The 18,149-nt window shown below is 39.9% G+C and overlaps 1 protein-coding gene across 1 annotated transcript in view; it reads left to right on the forward strand.

The window, feature by feature from the left end:
- Positions 1-15,827, forward strand: part of GNG2 (G protein subunit gamma 2) — a 110,658-nt gene extending 94,831 nt beyond the window's left edge. Inside the window, exon 4 of the mRNA XM_079769479.1 lies at positions 12,552-15,827. Coding sequence (XP_079625605.1) covers positions 12,552-12,680 — 129 coding nt within the window. The 3' untranslated portion in view covers positions 12,681-15,827. The remainder of the gene's footprint in view (positions 1-12,551) is intronic.
- Positions 15,828-18,149: the final 2,322 nt, after the last annotated feature.

Consider the following 18,149-nt stretch of genomic DNA (forward strand, 5'->3'; position numbering starts at 1 on the left):
ATCAATCGCTGTTAAAAGAGAGACAAAGCATCAGCCTAATCAACTGAGCGCCGAGGAGCGGCCTTCTTGGGTGATCTTCTCATTCAAATCTACGAATCCCTCGTGACGTCATTATTAAATTGCTGGAAATGCTGCAGCAGCCTGTATCTCAGCATTTGCTCTGCACATCAGAGCCAGGCCGGCATGCTGTGGTGAAGTGTCAGGTTATTTTTAGTTTAGCTGTTGGATCAAACTGCGGCTGTGTTGACAGTTGTCAGCTAGCTGGTTTAGGGCTTGCTTATCTGCCTTTAGGGGTCCCTTCAGGGCTTCTGAGCGTTCAGGCTTCAACACCTGCTTTCAGTGCAGATACTGTCAGCAGGAAGGGGCTTCTCTCTGAAGAGCCCAGGTTGTGATTTTCTAGTCTGAGAGTGACCTGTTCGAGTCATCATTTCTGGCAGCAGGGGCTTTACATACATCAGTTGGAGCCTACTGTGGCTGAGGCCACAAGGAGCAGGGGGTCAGAGATACAGCTGGCCCTGGAGCTGCTGAGGGTCCCTTAAGCAGGGAGTGGCCTTATCTCTCACGTGGCTGCATAGAGTAGCCCTACCATAAAAGGATCTGAATAGCATATTCATTTTTAAACCTTCTTGTTTCCTATCTCTTTACATCACAGATCCTGGGAGATGTGGGCTAAGGAACCCATTATCTATTCATAAGCTGCAGGCATATACAATTATACTCCCAGCCTTTCTGTGTTTCTTTGTTAGCATTTCATTCAGGAACAAAAAAGTAAAATCAAAGGAAGCTGGGCAGGGGTGTGGGGAAGGGGCAGAGAGGGTGTTGTGGAGACCGTGCCACGCAGATATGTGAAACAGCAGTATACTCACACTAAGGCAAGTGAAAGAAACCCTGTCCTGAGAGAACGAGCTGAGAGCAAGCATAAACGTAAAGGACAGCAGGACTTGGTGCATCTATTTATTCGTCACTATATTAGGAGTCTTTGGGTTTCTAATAATAGGAATCTAACCCAAGCTAGCTTAAGCAAAAAGAAGGGATTGATTGTAAAAGACAGAGAGTATCTCAGGATCCAAGAGCAGACATGTAGCTGGGTCAGCAGCGGACATGAGAATTGAAAGGCCATCGGGAACTGTGGGTGCTCGGCGACATGTCTCCGCTTCTCTCTGTGTGTCTGCCTCTTCCTTTTCTGAGGAAGCATAGATTTCTCAGCGGCTATTCCATGTGGCAGACGCAAGATGACTTCCCCTGGCTCCCAGGATCCCATGTCACAGTTCCAGCTCCATGAGGAAAGAGATAGATGGATTCAACCCCTTTTAGTCTCAATTCCATATTCTTGGAGTGGCATCTCCGTTCTAGCAAGAATGAGCCATCTGCAGCTACAGTCAACGGACCTTAACGTTGAACCACATTGCACAAACATGGCTTCTAGGAATTAACTCATCCATCTGGATGGGCAGGGGATGGATTTTTAAGGAGGGGAGAGAATCATTGTAAACTGGAAAAAATGTTATATCATGAAAGATAATGTAGATGTGAGAGCAAAAGAAAGCGAAGGCCAGGAAAGTGGGTGAAGTAATTGCTTCTTTACTAACTGGATGCCCCATAAATTGACCCCACATAAAAATGTCAAATTGGTTCCTCATTTGTCCCAAATGAGCCCAATAGACCTAATTGGCTCTATTAGGGGTCCGCTCAAATCCTCGCTTGTCCGTGAATCTTTATCTCTATTCTGACCATACTTACTAGTCAATTTTCTAATTAATTTTACCCTCATCAGATAAATTTTTCCAACTAAACCATATAACCCTCAAAGCCAACGACCATGTTATTTATTTTTTTGCTGCCTTCATGGTGCTGAGGTCTCCAGGCATTCAGGAAACACTTACTCAGTAGATAGTGTTAACTTTATGTACTAATAGTGTCATATGACAAAACACTAGGAACTGTATTCTACGTGACATTTCCAATTTTATCTATGGTTTGGAAATTCTGAAAATTAAGGTAATTGCCAAATAAAACTGTGGTAATAGGAGAAAATGTAATGAACTATAAAAAGGAAGGGCAGAATTGACCATTTTACAGATAAATAAAGTGTATCATGTCATGCGTATGATTATAAGTAGCCAGTATTTAATAGTATGTCTTCTTTTTAAAACAGTTCAACATAAAACGAACAGACTGATTTTCCTAGCTGGCAAATATGTGTAACTTATTTAACCAAATATGAACATTTCTAATGATCAAATCATCTTTCTGGTGATTGGCTCATGACAGATTGGAATTGAACTTCACAGAAAGCTGTACTGAGAAATGGACCAGTTAGTCATCATACTTGGTACTAGAGAGGGAACATACCTGGTACATCCCAGGTTTGGGACTTTTTAAGTATTTTTCCAGTACTGAATTGAAAGTTTTAACATTTCTTTCCTCAACATGCTTGCATTCAGTTTGTTAGACAGAATGAGATGGAAGCCTCCTTCTAGGCCAATGGAAAGTATTTTCAGGGATAATAAAATTGGCATAGTTTATCAAAGACTTACAGAGGAAAGGGCTGTGTTCAAAGCTGGCCAGTTCTAATTCATTTGATTTGCTGAAAATGAGGCAAAAATTTAAAAATGCAATCAAGTATACATTAATAATTGAACATAAAGCTCAATTTTTATGAGAGTTTATATAATTTTTAAATTTTTAATAGGTACTTGTTAAGCACCAAGTACGTGCTTAGTTATGCATTGTGCCTGGAGCTAGAGAAATAGTACTGTAAAGCTTTGATAATTTGAAATCTCTGGGAAATAAATTTTTCTGAATAGCTTAGTGTTCAGCCCAGATGGTTTCTCCCTTCTTAAAAAAAAACTATTTTGGAGGGTAATTTTGAGTGTCTTTCTTCTTTTATTAAATAGAGTAAATTAAATATAAGGTACTTTTTCTTGATGACTGATGTTTCAAAAATTAATTCTATTTCCTCTTTTAAAATATCCTATTGAAATGTACCATTAATTTAATATCACCTTGGAGTCAGACCACTCATTTCTCCTACTTTGAAAAGTCTGTCATCTCTTCCCAGAGGTTCTGCGGTTTCTTTTGCCTTAACCTATATTGTCAGGCCTGTGACAATGTTCAGTGTTCAGTGTAACGTCGTCCCATTTTCAAGCCTCCATCTCAGTGAAATCTTTGAGCTTCTTTTAAACAACAAATTAAAGTTGTCAACCTGCATGGCTCCATTACTGCCAGCAACTCAGGAAAGAGCTATTGAATGACGATACCCTTAATGCCAACAACTCCCCCCATGCACAGGCAGTGGCAGCCTGTCAGTGCTGACTTCTTTGCCTGATGGCTTGCAAGCATTTTGCAACAGCAATTTGAAGATGTGTCTCAAAAGATAGACTGGGGTGGAATTACATCATTTAAGGCACCTTAAAAGAAGGAAAAAACCTGTCTCCATTTTAGGATGTAATGAAGATAGAGCTATATCCGAGCATACCGGTTATGTTCTTGGGTCTGATTCTTATGCATACAGACAACTGCTTCTCCTCAGAGCTGTCAGGGTGTCTGCCTGGAGTAGGTTCCTTTTGTTTCTTTCTTTCTTCCTTTCTTCTACTTTTTTTTTTTTTTTTTTTTTAGAGCCTAACAACACAGTCTGGCGGCCTTTATTGGGACTATCTAAGAGTCCCCCTTCACTTCCTCCTGGTTCTTAGCCCCAATCTGGTTTGGTGAGGCTGCTAGATAGCAGGGTCTTAGCAGTTGCCAATCTGGGGAGATCCTTGCTGTTGGCAGAAGTAAATTCCTTCACTTGCCCGTGAATTTCGTCTCCTTAATCAAGGACATGCTCCAACAGTTCACCCCTACCACCTGCCCATCCTGAATAATTTTGGCTATTTCATCATTCCCAACAGCATACAAACATGATGTTCATTCTCCCTCTTAAATAAAATGTACATTTTCCCTCTGGAATTGCCCACTTTCTCTCCCAGCAACTGCCTCATTTGTTTGTTCTGCTGTATAGCATGACTTCCTGGAAAAGTTGTCTGTATTCGCTGTCTCTAAATTCTCCTTTCCCTTTCTTTTGAAAAATTATTTATACTCAGGAAATAATATCAAAGTTTCAGGAGAGTTTCAAATACAGTGGAAAGAATTTTTCCCCCCTGAACCATTTGAGAATAAGTTGTCAACAGATGCCCTATCCCTCTAAATACTTTAGTGTGTATTTTCTACAAGTAAGAATGTTCTTCTATAATCAAAGTACAATAATCAAATCAGAATTAGGAAATTAACATTGATACATTACTACCTTCTAAAATTCAGACCCCATGTAAGTATTGCACATCACCCCAGTAATGTCCCTTTTAGCAAAAGGACCCAGTTCAGAGTCATGTGTTGCATCTAGTTGTTAGATGTCCTTGGCTTTCGTGACCTTGACCTTTTGAAGATTACAGGCCATTTATTTTGTGTATTGTAACTCAATTTGGGTTTGTCTGATATTTCTTTATGATTAAATGTAGGTAACAAAACTGTGCCATTCATATATTAGAATTGATGGGACATTCGTCTCATTAAATTCTGTCAGTGGAGTATGATTTCAAATTGCCACTTATTAGTAATGTTAACTTTGATTATTTGATTAAGGTGGTGTTTTCCAGGTCTCTTCATGTAAAGTTATTCTTTTCCATTTATATTAATAAATATTTGGAGTTTGGGAGAGGGAATTTGAGACTATTACTATCCCATTCCTCATCAAACATTCTAATTTTTAAAATTGTATTTCATTATATTGATAGGGATCCATGGTTTCCTCTTTTATTCAATGGTCTATAACCCACTACCATCATTTATTTTGATGTTGAAAGCTGGCTTCTGTGTCCTTTTGACATGCCCCCATCACTCTTGGAGTGCTTTCTTAATTTTTGGCACAAAAGGATGTCCTAGGATCCTCTTGTTATTTCCCTGCCCCAGCCCTGGAGTCATCCGTTTCTCCAAAGAGCACAAGGTCCTTTGAGAATGGCCTTTAGAAATCATGTTGTGGCAGGAGGCGGCTGATCAATGGTTCTCTCTCATCGATGTTTCTAACTCTCTATCCCACTCTCTTCCTCTCTGTGAAAAATCAATAAAATATATTATAAAAAAAAAAAAAGAATAAACTAGGTTTAAAAAAAAAAGAAATCATGTTGTGGATGTCAGGTGTGCTCATTGCTGAAGTGTTGTTGCTCCTACTTCACCTGAGTGGACAGAGCTGGAGAACACACACACACACACATTTTTGCATCTATATTTATTTATTTCACTCTATATATGTGTATATGTAACCTTGTCTTCACACTAACACCAGGTCCTGTCCTACATCGCAGGATTGATCCCAGCTTTCTGCTTTCCGTATTTGAAACCCCCCTGCAGGGAACCATGCTCCCGCTCCACAACCTCTACTCCCACTCAGGCCCCTATGCTCCTCCCCAGGTGCCCCCTGCACATGTGCTCTCCTCGCCCTGCTGGAGCTCTGACATCCACCCTGGCCCCTGCCCTAGGGCGCAAACCTACCTTGCTTGGTCCACCCAATGCCTTTCAGATTGCATTGAGTTGTTGAGGAAGAAGGAGGAGGAAGCCCCATTTGCTCCTACCCCATTTCAGTGAGGCCTTTCTCCCATCATTGTACTGAAGCTTCTCTCATCAATATCGCCAATGACTCCAGATTTCTAAATCTAATGGTCAATTCTCAGTTTTTATCTCACTTGACCTTTTGGCCGCATTTGATATGGTCAACGTCTCTTTATTCCTTGAAGCACTTTCTTCACATGGCTCTCAGTACTCTCTACTCTCACAGGCTACTCCTTCTAAATTTCATTTGCTGATTCCTCTTAGGCTCCTCAGCTTCTTCTATTGAAGTGTTCCAGGGCTTAGTCCTTTTCCTTCTCTTTTTTATCTAAATTTACTCTCTTGATGATCTTGGTCATTCCCAAGGCTTTATGTACCTTCTATATGGCCTCCACTCCAAAATTTATAGCTCTAGTCTTGCTCTCTCACAAACTGTAACATTGTATAGCTCACTGATTGATAGATGTTTCCATGTCAACCTATCCAAAACTGACTCTTGATCTTCCCTACAAAAACCTCTCCCTGCAGCCTTAACCAAAGGAAATGATGCCAACTTCATCTTTTCATTTGCTCAGTCTGAACACTTAAAGTTATTCTTCATTTTTCTTTTAGATTTACACTGTACCTCTAATCCATCAAAAAAAAAATCCTGGTGATTCTACATTGAAATGCTGTTAATTCAGAATTATACAACTTCTTACCACCTCTGCTGCTATTACTGTATTCTGAACCACCGTCACCAACCTCTCACTTGGATCAGCAATAACATCCAGGGTCGTCTCCGCTTCTACCCTTGACTTCCATAGAGTCCTGTTCTCAACACAGCATTCAGAGTGCTCCTGTACAATATGCCAGCGGCTCCCCATTTCTTACTGTAACTTTCATTCTGTATGTTTTTACCTAAAGATTGATTACCTTCTCAATTGATTACCTTCTCAATTAAGTAACCTGTTCCTCACCATCATCCCCAAATACACTCTCAATCCCTTTTACCCTACTTCACTTTTCATTTTCTTATAAAACTTAGTACTTTCTAGCATTATCTATAGCAATTTATCATGTCTTATTTTCTGTTCTCTTTATTTTCCCACTCAAGTACCATGTAAGCAATTTGATTATGCTATGCTTTGGAGTAGTTTGATTCATGGTTCTTCATTTAGGGGTTGTTGATTACTTGAGACTATGGGTTTGCAATTTTCATCAAATTTGAAATTTGGAAAATTTTCCACCATTATGTCGTCAAATATTTCTTTCCTCTTCTCTACCCACCATTTCTCTTCTCTCCTTCAGAGATTTTCAACTATACGTATTTTTGGGTCACTTGAAGTTGTCTTCTTTCTCAGTGTGTGCTGTTTATTTCTTTTCAGTCTGTTTTTGCTCTGCTTCATTTTGGAGAGTTCCTTTTGTTGCCTTCAAGTTTACTAATCTTTTCTTCTTCAGTATCTAATCTATTGCTAATTTCATATAGTGTACTTTTCATCTCCAGAGATTTGATTTGTGTCTTTTTAATATCTTCCATGTCTCTTTTTACCATGTTTTCTTTCCTCTGTCTTTTTATATCATGGACAACATTTACAATTACTATTTTAACATTATCTTTAACTACAATGTCAGGGTTTTTTCTTTGTATTAATTTTTCTCCTCATTATGGGAGAGATTTTTTTTTCCTACTTATTTCATGACAGGTCTTTTTTTTCCTAGACATTGTGAGTTTTATCTTATGGCAAGCTGAAGTTTTTTGTATTCCTTTAAATATTCTGTTCCTTTAAATGTTTTAATTTTGTTCTGGGGTGCAGTTACATTACTTGGAAACATTTTGATCTAGTCAAGGCTTACTTTTAAACTTTGATAGGTGAGTCCTCAGCAGCCTTTAACCTATGCCCATTTGGCACCACTACTGAAGCAAAACCCTTCTGAGGACTCTATCCATCCCCCCATTTGTTGTGAGGTTTTTCTACTCTAACCAATGGACACAAAAACTAAGTGGGCCTTGGGTGCTGATCATGGATTGTTTCACTTGGTCCTTTCTGGAATTCTTTGCACAGCTTCCAGCAGTTTTTTCCCACATGTTTGCTTATCAGCGTCCAGCTAAAGACTCAAAGGAATCCTCTGAAGGCCTCCAGAGCATGAGTGCTCTCCACCCACCCTCATCCTTACCCCCACCACTACCACCACCATCACCACCACACACACCAGATCTTTCTTCCCTGTTACTTTCACCTCAGCTCAGGGACATTTCTGAACTCTGTTTGGTACTCCCTACCTGTGCTGTGGCCTGGGTACCCTTTCAGGCAGTTAGCTAGGGCAATCCTAGGGCTTGTCTTGTGTTCATTCTCTCAGGGATTACTGCCTTGTGCTGCCTCTTATATAACATTTAAAAAACATTTGTTCCTATATTTTGTCATATCTTTATATTTCAGCAGAAAGGTTTAATTGGTCTCTGTGACTCTATCAGAATCAGAATTGGAAGTCTGCAATACTGCATAAGTTCCACAAAGACAGGAATCTTAGTGAATTTCATTCCCTAATTCCAAGCCCCCAGAACTGTGTCTGGCATATTAGGTACTCAGTAAATATTATTTGAATGAAACATTTGTTGAATAAGATTACGTTTGAGAACTCCTTCAGCAATTATTTGAGTGTCGACTAGATGCCAGGCACCAATTACACAGTGGTGAATAAGGCAAAGACAGTTCCTGCCTTCATAGAGCATCGTGCTTAAAGAGAAAGGCACATATCAAAAAGAAAACAAACAAGCATGATCATAATAATATACTGTGATAAGTGAGGTTCTATGAAGGAAAAGAATGGGGTGCTTTGAGAGAGAATAATGAGGAAAGTCATTCTTGGGTGAAGTGTTCAGTAAAGACTCTACAAAGAGGCAATATTTCAGCTGCCCCCTGAAGGAAGAGAAAGAGCCAGCCTGTTGAGGCGATGGGGAGAAGAATGTTTCAGGGAATTGTATGTGTGGAGCTCTGAGGCAGAAAAGAACTTGGAGATTGTGTGAAATTAGAGGAGACCTGTGCGAGGAGGGAAGAATGCCACACATGGAATTGGAGCGGTGGGCAGGCCCAAAGCAGGCAGGACCCACAGGTTGTGTTATGATGCTTTAGTTTTCTATAAAGTACAGTGGGAAGCTATTGAAAGTTTTAAATAGGGAGTGATAGGAGTCAATTTATATATTTTAAATGTCTTTCTAGCTGCCTATGGAGAATACTATTCCTGGCACAGTTAAAATTCTTAAACATTTTTTGTGCCCTAAACCTGTTGGGCTGCCTGTTGAAGAATATGGTCCCTTTCTCAGATTAATGTTTTCAAATTACAAATGAAACTAATTATATTGAAATATACTTCATCAGAATATTTTTTAGAAAAATATGTATGGTATGGTTATATTATACTCTTCTATTAGCTGATTACATAAGATCTAATAGTGGGACTGTAATGATAAAGTGGGTGAACATAAATGGAAGGTTGAGATGTTTGTAATAACTGTACTGTGAGGGAAAATATCTAATTTCTGTTGGTGACTAAGTCACAGAAATTGCTAATGCTACTGTAGTGTGCTGTCTATATCTATAATGGAAAGAAATGCTAAATTTCCATTGAGGTTAGTGAAAATAAAGATTTAATTTTTTTAATCATTGAAGTTCATAGACTACCCCCTGAATTCTACCCATGGACCCTGTGTTAGTCTGTTTGAGCTGCTGCAACAGAATACCGTGGACTATGTGGCTTATAACCAGTAGAAATATATTTCTCACAGTTCTGGAAACTGGAAGTCCTAGATCAAGGTGTTAGCAGATTTGGTGTTTGATGAGGATCTACTTCCTGGTTATAGAAGGCTATGTTCTCACCATAACCTTACATGGGGGGAGGGGCAATGAAGCCCTTTTCGAAGGACACTAATCCTGTTTATGGGAGCTCTGCTTTCATGAACTAATCACTTCCCAAAGACCCCGACCTCCAAATACCATCACAGTGGTGAGTAGGATTTCAACATATGAGTTTGGGGAGACACAGTCAGTCTATAGCAGATCCCTTGGGAATTTTAAGAGGCTATTTCACTAGTCATGAAGAAAAAATGTGGAGGCTTGAACTAGAGTAGTAGTAATAGAGAAGACAATAGGGGACAATTTTGAGATATTTTTGGAAGAAGATTCAACAGGACAGAAAAGAGAGAGATTACCTAGAGTTATTGGGGAAATTTTCATGGGAAAATGAGGCTTAGGGATGTAAAATGTAAAAGAAGCTGTGTAGAAAATGTTAACAGGGATAGTCAGAAAGCAAGATTTGACAGGCAAATTATTGCTGTGAATCACTGTGGGTAAGGAACAAAGATGACCGCTATGGGTTAGAAAAGAAGAGTGTTCATGAAGATTAAGTCAGGAACACTGAGACCCAGGGCTCAGCCACTCATGAGCGTGAAACCTAGGGCAAACACTTACCTAATGAAACCTCAACTTCACATATTACAGTTGAGGATAATAATAGCTTGTTGTAGGAATTAAATGAGATACTGTATGTAAAGTGGTTATCACAGTTCTGACACATGGCAAGGGCAGACAAATATTAGCAATTATTCTAATTACTGCTAGGATTCTGACATTGTATTGGACTATCACCCACAGGAGATTGCAATCTAGTTGAGGAAACAAGATAAAACACATAATATATTTTGAGAAGGAAATCATTCAGAATCAAGTGTTCCAATACAAGAAATGAGCAATTCTCAGCTATTAATCTTTCCCAGAATGGCACTTTCTGTTTCATAACGAGATTTTGAGAATTTCTGCCACATATTTGTGTGTGAGCATTGCAAACAAGTAATGATGGTGCTGGGTCTCTTCTTAACAAGTGAGTTTTAGATATTACTTGCATGACCTTGACCATCTCCTTCAATTTTGTCCAATTTCTGCTGCTTACAGTTAAGCTCCTGTTTGGTGTAATAATGGCTATGGCTCAGACAGTAAAAGGCACACAAAAAAAGTAATCAAGATTCTGAAAGTCTGTTCTTTGCTTTCATTTAGAGGAGCTAAGACAAGAACAGCATGTTTCCTTTCATTCTGTCATAGTAGCATTTCACAAAGATGCACAAAGAATTTTAATCAACCTTTAGAACTAGCCCTACGGTTGAGTAGTTTGTATGTGGATGGCTGTGGCTTAATGGCAAAACATAAGGGTCCAAGTTCTTTTTCTGCTGTCCAAGTACTTTGCTATATGACATTGAATAACCCATGCAATGTGCTGAGCCTCAATATTTCATTTGTAAAAGGAGGGTAACATTTTCTACCTCAGATTATTGTGTAGATCAAAAGAGAAAACTTAAGTCAATGTCTGGAACAAAATAGAAGCACAATAAAAATATTTTATAAGCAACCTAATGCCTATTAAAAAGTGATTTTTTAATCCAAAAACTATAACAAGAGACAAAGAGGGTCATTCTATAATGATAAAGGGGTCAATTCATCAAGAGGATATAACAATCATAAATATATATGGACCTAATATTGAAGCACCTAAATATATTAAGCAAATACTAACAGATCTGAAGGGAGAAATAGACAACAATACAATAATAGTGGGACTTCAATATTCCACTTTTAACTATGGATAGATCTTCCAGACAGAAAATTAGAGCAAATGTTGGACTCAACCTTCATATTAGACCAAATGAACCTAACAAATGTATACAGAATATTTAATCCAACAGCAGCAGAATACACATTCTTCTCAAGTGCCCAGGAAACATTTTCCAGGATAAGTTCAATAATAGGTGACAAAACAAGTCTTAGCAAATGTAAGAAGATTGAAATCATACCAACAATCATTTCCAACCATAGTGGTATGAAACTAGAAATCAATAACAGAAGGAAAACTGAAAAATTCACAACTATGTGGAAATTAAACAGCATACTCCTGAACAACCAGCCAATGCATCAAGAAGAAATAAAAAGGGAAATTAAAAAATATCTTGAAACAAACCAAAAAATGGAAACACAACATACCAAAACTAATGGGATGCAGCAAAAACAGTTCTAAGAGGCAAGTTTACAGTGATAAATGCCTACATAAAGAAAAATATATATATATATATCTAAGATAACCTAACTTTACATAGCCCTGGCCAGGGTGGCTCAGTTGGTTGGAGCATCGTCCTGTACACCTAAAGGTCTCAGGTTCGAGTCTCAGTCAGGGAACATAACTAGGTTGCGGGTTCATTTCTCTCTCTCTCTCTCTCTCTCTCTCTCTCTCTCTCCCCCCCTCCCCCCTCCCTCCCTCTTAAAAAAATTGATAAAGACATATTCTCAAGTGAGGATTAAGAAAAAACACAGATTAAGCACAAAATTAGCAAAAGGAAGGGGAAAAAAACAAAGATTAGAGCAGAAATAAATTAAATGGAATCCAGAAAAACAATAGAAAAAGATAAATGAAACTAAGAGCTGGTCTTTTGAAAAGATAAACAATATTGACAAACCTTTAGCCAGACTAATAAATAAGAGGAAAGACTCAAATGAGTAAAATCAGAAACGAAAGAAGAGACAACTGACTCCACACAAATACCACATAAAAAAAAAAGTAAGAGAATACTATGAAAAATCAAATGCCAATAAATTTGGATAACTCACTCTCAGGGCTGTACAAATGCAGAGTTGAGACTTGCATGACCTTGACTCTGAGCGTCTCCTTCAATGTTGTGCCCTAAATGCCTTATTTCCCTCATCCTCCTCCTGGACCTGCTTGCAACAATCCTGTGAGGTCAAGATCATCAACTCCCTTCCTGGCAGATGGGAAACAAAGGCTTATGGAGATTGAGTATCTTGCTTCACTTTCACTTGAGCTAGTGAGTGGTGGAGTTAGGATTTGAACCTGAACTCTTGAGGGGAGTTGGACACCAAAGCCTGGGCCTTGACTGGCTGCACCTGCATCAATGCCTCCTCTGAAGTTTCGCTTGTTGTCTTCCTTTCCAGGTATCCAAGGCAGCTGCAGACTTGATGGCCTACTGTGAAGCTCATGCCAAGGAAGACCCCCTCCTGACTCCTGTTCCGGCTTCAGAGAACCCATTCCGGGAGAAGAAGTTTTTCTGTGCCATCCTTTAAGTCTCCATGAGGAACCTGAAGAGCCTCGGGGCTCCTGGGACACTGATGTAGAGTTTTTAGCAAAGTGGGCACCTTTCTAGTCCACAGCATTTAAATAGAGGGAGGACAACCACCCCGGAAACTCCAGGCTATGCATGTTTAAAGAACTGGTCCCCTTTATGACAATGAAAGCCAATCCACACCCTGAGTTAAGAGCTCTGATACCTGCAGAACTGCCTGGAGGAGGGGACTGTGTAAATTTAAAATCCGCGTCATTTCTTTCCTGCTGTCCCTCCCAAAACGTTCTATTTCTGCTTCATATTTAAAAAAAAAAAAATCAAACAGACAGCTGAACTGAGCGAAGATATGTATGACCTTCTTGGAATGAATATTGCCTTTAGATACCCTTTGATCAGCTGAGTTGTCCAGTGTAACCGAGGTTCGGTTTAATGGCGTTGATGTCTAGTCCGTGTGCCTTCCGTTTCCTTTTATCTTTCTCCCTGACCCTCCCTCTCACCCCTCCCCATTAGAGTAGGACAGAGGAAAGGCTGGACTTGTCTGTGAGACTGAACTCCAAGAGCGTATAGGGAGATATTCCCCGTGGTTTATCCTCATGGTGATAACAAAAACAAGGCCGGTTGTCTGTGTTCTCTTATCACTATTCCTAACATTTGTACATGATAGCTTTGATTCTGCAAGTTAAAGTAAATCATGTGTTGTGACTGGTGCTTTCATATATTTGTGACAATTTTTGAGTAATATTGCATGAAAATGTCCGTGTTAACATCCATTCAGAAGTTTTGTTGTTTTTCTCTAACGTTTGGAAAAGGAATGAGCGAGAAAAGAAGCTGGGAAGGGAAAAAAAACTCAGTATCTTGAAAACTGAGATCACTCTCGCACCTAAGCCATGCCCAAAACACCTCCTAGTTCTCCTCCCGGTGTAAACGCCTCTCCAACATGATTTCCAGAATCCAAAGCATTTGGGTTTTTTCTGGGATGCTCTTTATCCAAGGCATCCCAGATAAAAACCCAAAGCAGGAGAGGTAATCCATCGTGGTTGGGAGGTGCGTTTGTCATAGAGTAAGAGAAAATTCCTTCTTTCCCTGAATCTCAGAAATTCTAGATCAAAAGAACTCCTTCTGTGCTCTTAAGAAAAACGTGCCCCTCTCTTTTTTTCAAGTATCAGGAGAAATGAGCCCATGACACCTGAGAAAACCCATTCTCAGAATCCCTGCTGTTTGCCCTCCTGGGAGGAGAGGCAGGTGTGGCCTCAACAGCCACCTCCACCAGTTGAGGGTCTGGCTTCTTTTTCCACTGAGATGGTCTTTGGGTGCCACTCGCCTATTTTTTTTTTTTTCACTAGAATCTTTTCTTTGTTTTTGTTCTCCATCTTGTTTGTTAGCGTCTCTCGGTCTTTATTTACAACTTCCTTGCAGCTAGAGCCCTCTCGTCCCAAGAGGTGGCGTTGAACGTGACTTTTCATGGCAGCTCCAGCCTCCATCGGTAATGGGAGGCCCTGGAAGCCTTTATCGCTTTTTTTCTGTGCCATCTCCAGGCTAAAGAGAGCCTCTCTTACATCTCCTCGTTTGCTTCAAAATCCCAAAAGACCATTCCCAAATTAACTGTATTCTCCTCTCTTTCCTTACCCCCATTAAAAAACAAAGAAGGATGGAGAGGAAGGAAAAGAGAAGATTAAAAAGACTTACTACACCAAGGACAGGCCTAGTCTGAATTCTATGTTGCCTATGAATGACTTCAGGGAATACAGATATTTGAAACAGACTTGGCAAATATTTCCCTTAGTCCCTCTTTATGGGCATGCTGGTAAAAGAATAAATGCATCCAATTAAAGCTCACACCTGGGGTGGGCAAAGAGAATACTGAAATATTTGTGAAAGGAATGAATGCACTTCTGCTCTGTTCAAACTTTGGGATTTTGTGATAGTCAGTAGGACACAGATGAAGATTTAGAGGAGAAAAACCCTGGTGGAGTACGTATTAAACTACATTGTTGTACCATTAGCTGAGTAATACCGTGGAATCAGCGAAAACCATATCCATTTGTAATATGAATCAAAATATGAACTGAATATGTAGTCACATAAAAACAAGTGTGAATAAGCACTCTTTGTTGGTGATGGCATCTTTATAAGACCCTGATGATTTTCATAATCCATGCCATTTATTTTTCTCAGAAGGACTTTTTAAATTTTCATGTAAATCTAGATCTTTAGAGCAATGAAAATGGAATGAAAACTCTAGGAAGCACAACAAAACAGCTCTGGTAATTCAAAGTAAAGGAAGTTCCAAACTTCACGTGACCTTGGTTCGGAAAGGAGAGAGAAGATAGCAAATACACAGCCCATCTAAGTTTAAGGAAAGTATTTTGGCTTTTTCATAATGGCATGTCCCACAGTATGGGATTATAATACCAGAGTTTTTATATGAGTTTTGGCTTATTGATAGTTTTACTTGTTAAGGGGGGGAAGCTTTTTTTATTACTTATGCCTCTGAAGAGCTTTAATTCTTTTAGAAATTCAACAATCATTTTCACCAGCATAATTTTATCTGAAGGGGAAACTTAGTTTAATTATTAAAGGTCCTAATTTCTGTGTATAATGTATTGGATAGTAATGAAATCTGCCATAGAATTAGTTAACCAGTAACAATAACCCTCATATTTAATAAAACAAATTTTTGCATCATTCTCAGTATTAACTCCAGTTTCATTTCTTTTAATTTTAAACCAAATATTATTTTATTTAAATCAGAGGTTGTAAATAAGTACTTTGATCTGAGGCTAATTTGATAATAATATTTGAAAGAGAGTGCTTACCAAGGAAAAATTTTAAACCATTTCTTCATACACTCATTCACAAATAGAATTTTGAGAAATCAGCATGCTGTCTTAAGGAATATTTGTACTCTCTTTTAAAAAAAATATTTGCTTCTAGCTGCTCCTGGCAATGGTGAATTGTTACATTGTGAATATACATCAATGTTTTCCCAGCCTAAAAATTGTTCACATTTTTCCTACATAAGATCCATGGAGTGTGTCTTTCAAAGAGAGGGAAATACAGAAATGTTAAAGCAGGGAAACCTGAATGTGATGTGTACATTTTCATCCAACATGGACCATTTATTTGTTTTAATAAATGGAATTTTCAGACTCAATTCATTTGCAGTCAATTTTATTGCAAAGGCCTGTGGACCACCTCGCCCATCTGTTAATTTGACACATAATGTGAATGTGGAAACGGGAATTCATTTATTTTCTTTAGGGTTTTGTTAATAGAGCTGCCCTAAGGAACAAAAAACACGCACGAGGCTCTTTACAAGCCTTTCTCCCTGGTGTCTACAGCTCAGGTACAGGGCATGGGCGCAGAGGAAGGCGGTGGGGATGCATCAGGGCTCTGATAGGCTAGACCCGTGGTCGGCAAACTGCGGCTCACGCGAGCCACATGCGGCTCTTTGGCCCCTTGAGTGTGGCTCTTCCACAAAATACCACGGCCTGGGCGAGTCTATTTTGAAGAAGTGGCATTAGAAGAAGTTTAAGTTTAAAAAATTTGGCTCTCAAAAGAAATTTCAATCGTTGTACTGTTGATATTTGGCTCTGTTGACTAATGAGTTTGCCGACCACTGGGCTAGACCATGAAGACAGATGAGCTGCATTCATACTCTAACATGCTGTAGGTATGCCACATGGGGATTTTTCTTAATAAAAAAAAATTTTAAAAAAGCCCTGGCCAGTGTGGCTCAGTTGGTTGAGCATTATCCCATGCAGTTTGACTCCCCAGTCAGGACACATGCCTGGGTTGTGGGCTCGATTCCCAGTAGGGATGCAGCCAATGGATGTTTCTCTCTCACATCCATGTTTCTCTCTCCCTCTCCCTTCCTCTTCCGTCCTCTCTCTCTCAAATCAATAAAAACATATAAAAAGAACAGAAAGTGTTGTTCTCCATTAGCTATTTATGATTGACCCTTGAACAATGCAGGGGTTAGAGGTGCTGACTACCCCCTCCATGCAGTCAAAAATCTACATATAACTTTGCATTCCCCCAAAACTTTACTGATAGCCTCCTGTTGACTAGAAGTCTTATCAATAACATAAACAGTCAACTAACACATATTATGTATGTTATATGTATCATATACTGTATTCGTACAATAAAGTAACCCAGAGGGGGCGGGGGGGAATGTTATTAAGAAAATCATAAGGAACAGAAATGTAATACTGCAATACTGTACCTATTTATTGGGGAAAAAACCACGTAGATCTTTGCAGTTGAAACCCGTGTTGTTCAAGGGTGAAATGTACTAGGTAGCTTTTCATAATGCCCAAGGAAAGACACAGCCCATTTGAATATGCTTGCTCTAACTCCCACAGCGCAAGAAGTGGCGCCGGGGAGGGAACGTGTAACCACGGGTGAGAATGTGGGCAGCTCCTGGACCTGAGATGCTGAGGAGGAAGCTGGTGGGTTTCAGCGCTGCTCCTGTTCTGTTGACCCCGTGGGAGGATTGCCTCCAGCCCTGGTTCTTTAATAAGCTGGTCGCGTTTTAGCGCTCACCATGACGTGGGAATTGGAGCTGGGTCAGCTCCAATCCACAAATTGCAAATAATTTGCCAAGGGAAATCCCTTTCCCTTCGGTTCTGCCCCAAATCTACATTTCTTCTATTTAGAACCAGGAGACTCAGGCAGAGTTTATTTTTAATGAAGGGGGTCATGGGCTCCCGGGCCTTTCCTTGGTAAGAACTCCTACTGTTTCTCTGTGTCCATGAGAGCAGCCTGGGGGAGGGCGTGCATCTCCCGCTGAGGTGACAGAAAGATCGGGCCTGGTGACTCCAATCCCTCCAAGCAAACATGAGCTCCTCTAGCATGAGCTAGACAATCAGAATCACACCCAGAGTTCCCTTGTGACCTGAGGCAAGTCCTTTAACCTCTTCTTACTGTAAAATGGGGATAAGAATATCAGATTCACTTGCCTCCAAACCAAATGAAAGAGCAAGAACAGGGCCTCATGAAGGAAGAGATGATGAGGAATCAGTACACACTGCCGTATAACTTTCAAAGAGAGGGAAAGACTAGATAATGCCTTCTCACCTCTTGACTCACCTATTTTTTTTTTTTACCTCCATTGAGACCCTGATTGAGACCCTCAAAGCCTCATGTCTGAGTTCCAGCCACAACTGGCTGGTGTGACCACTCTGACTCTCATCTCCTCCACTCTAAGCCACCCCACTTACCACTGTATACATTCATCAGGACCCTGTTGGTGGCAAGTGGCAGGAAACTAACCGAAACTGGCTAATGACCGGATGAGCTCTGAAATAGGTGTGACTTCAGGCTCAGCTGGATCCAGGTGCTCAGGTGATGTCATCTGGTGCCTCTCTCATCCCTTGGCTCTGCTTTCCTCTGTGCTGGTTTAATTCTCAGACACACTCTTTCCCTGCAGCATCAGGATAGAGTCAGCAGCCCCAGGCTTACATCT

The sequence above is a fragment of the Cnephaeus nilssonii genome, assembly GCF_951640355.1.
Source record: "Cnephaeus nilssonii genome assembly, chromosome: 4".
NCBI lineage: Eukaryota > Metazoa > Chordata > Mammalia > Chiroptera > Vespertilionidae > Cnephaeus > Cnephaeus nilssonii.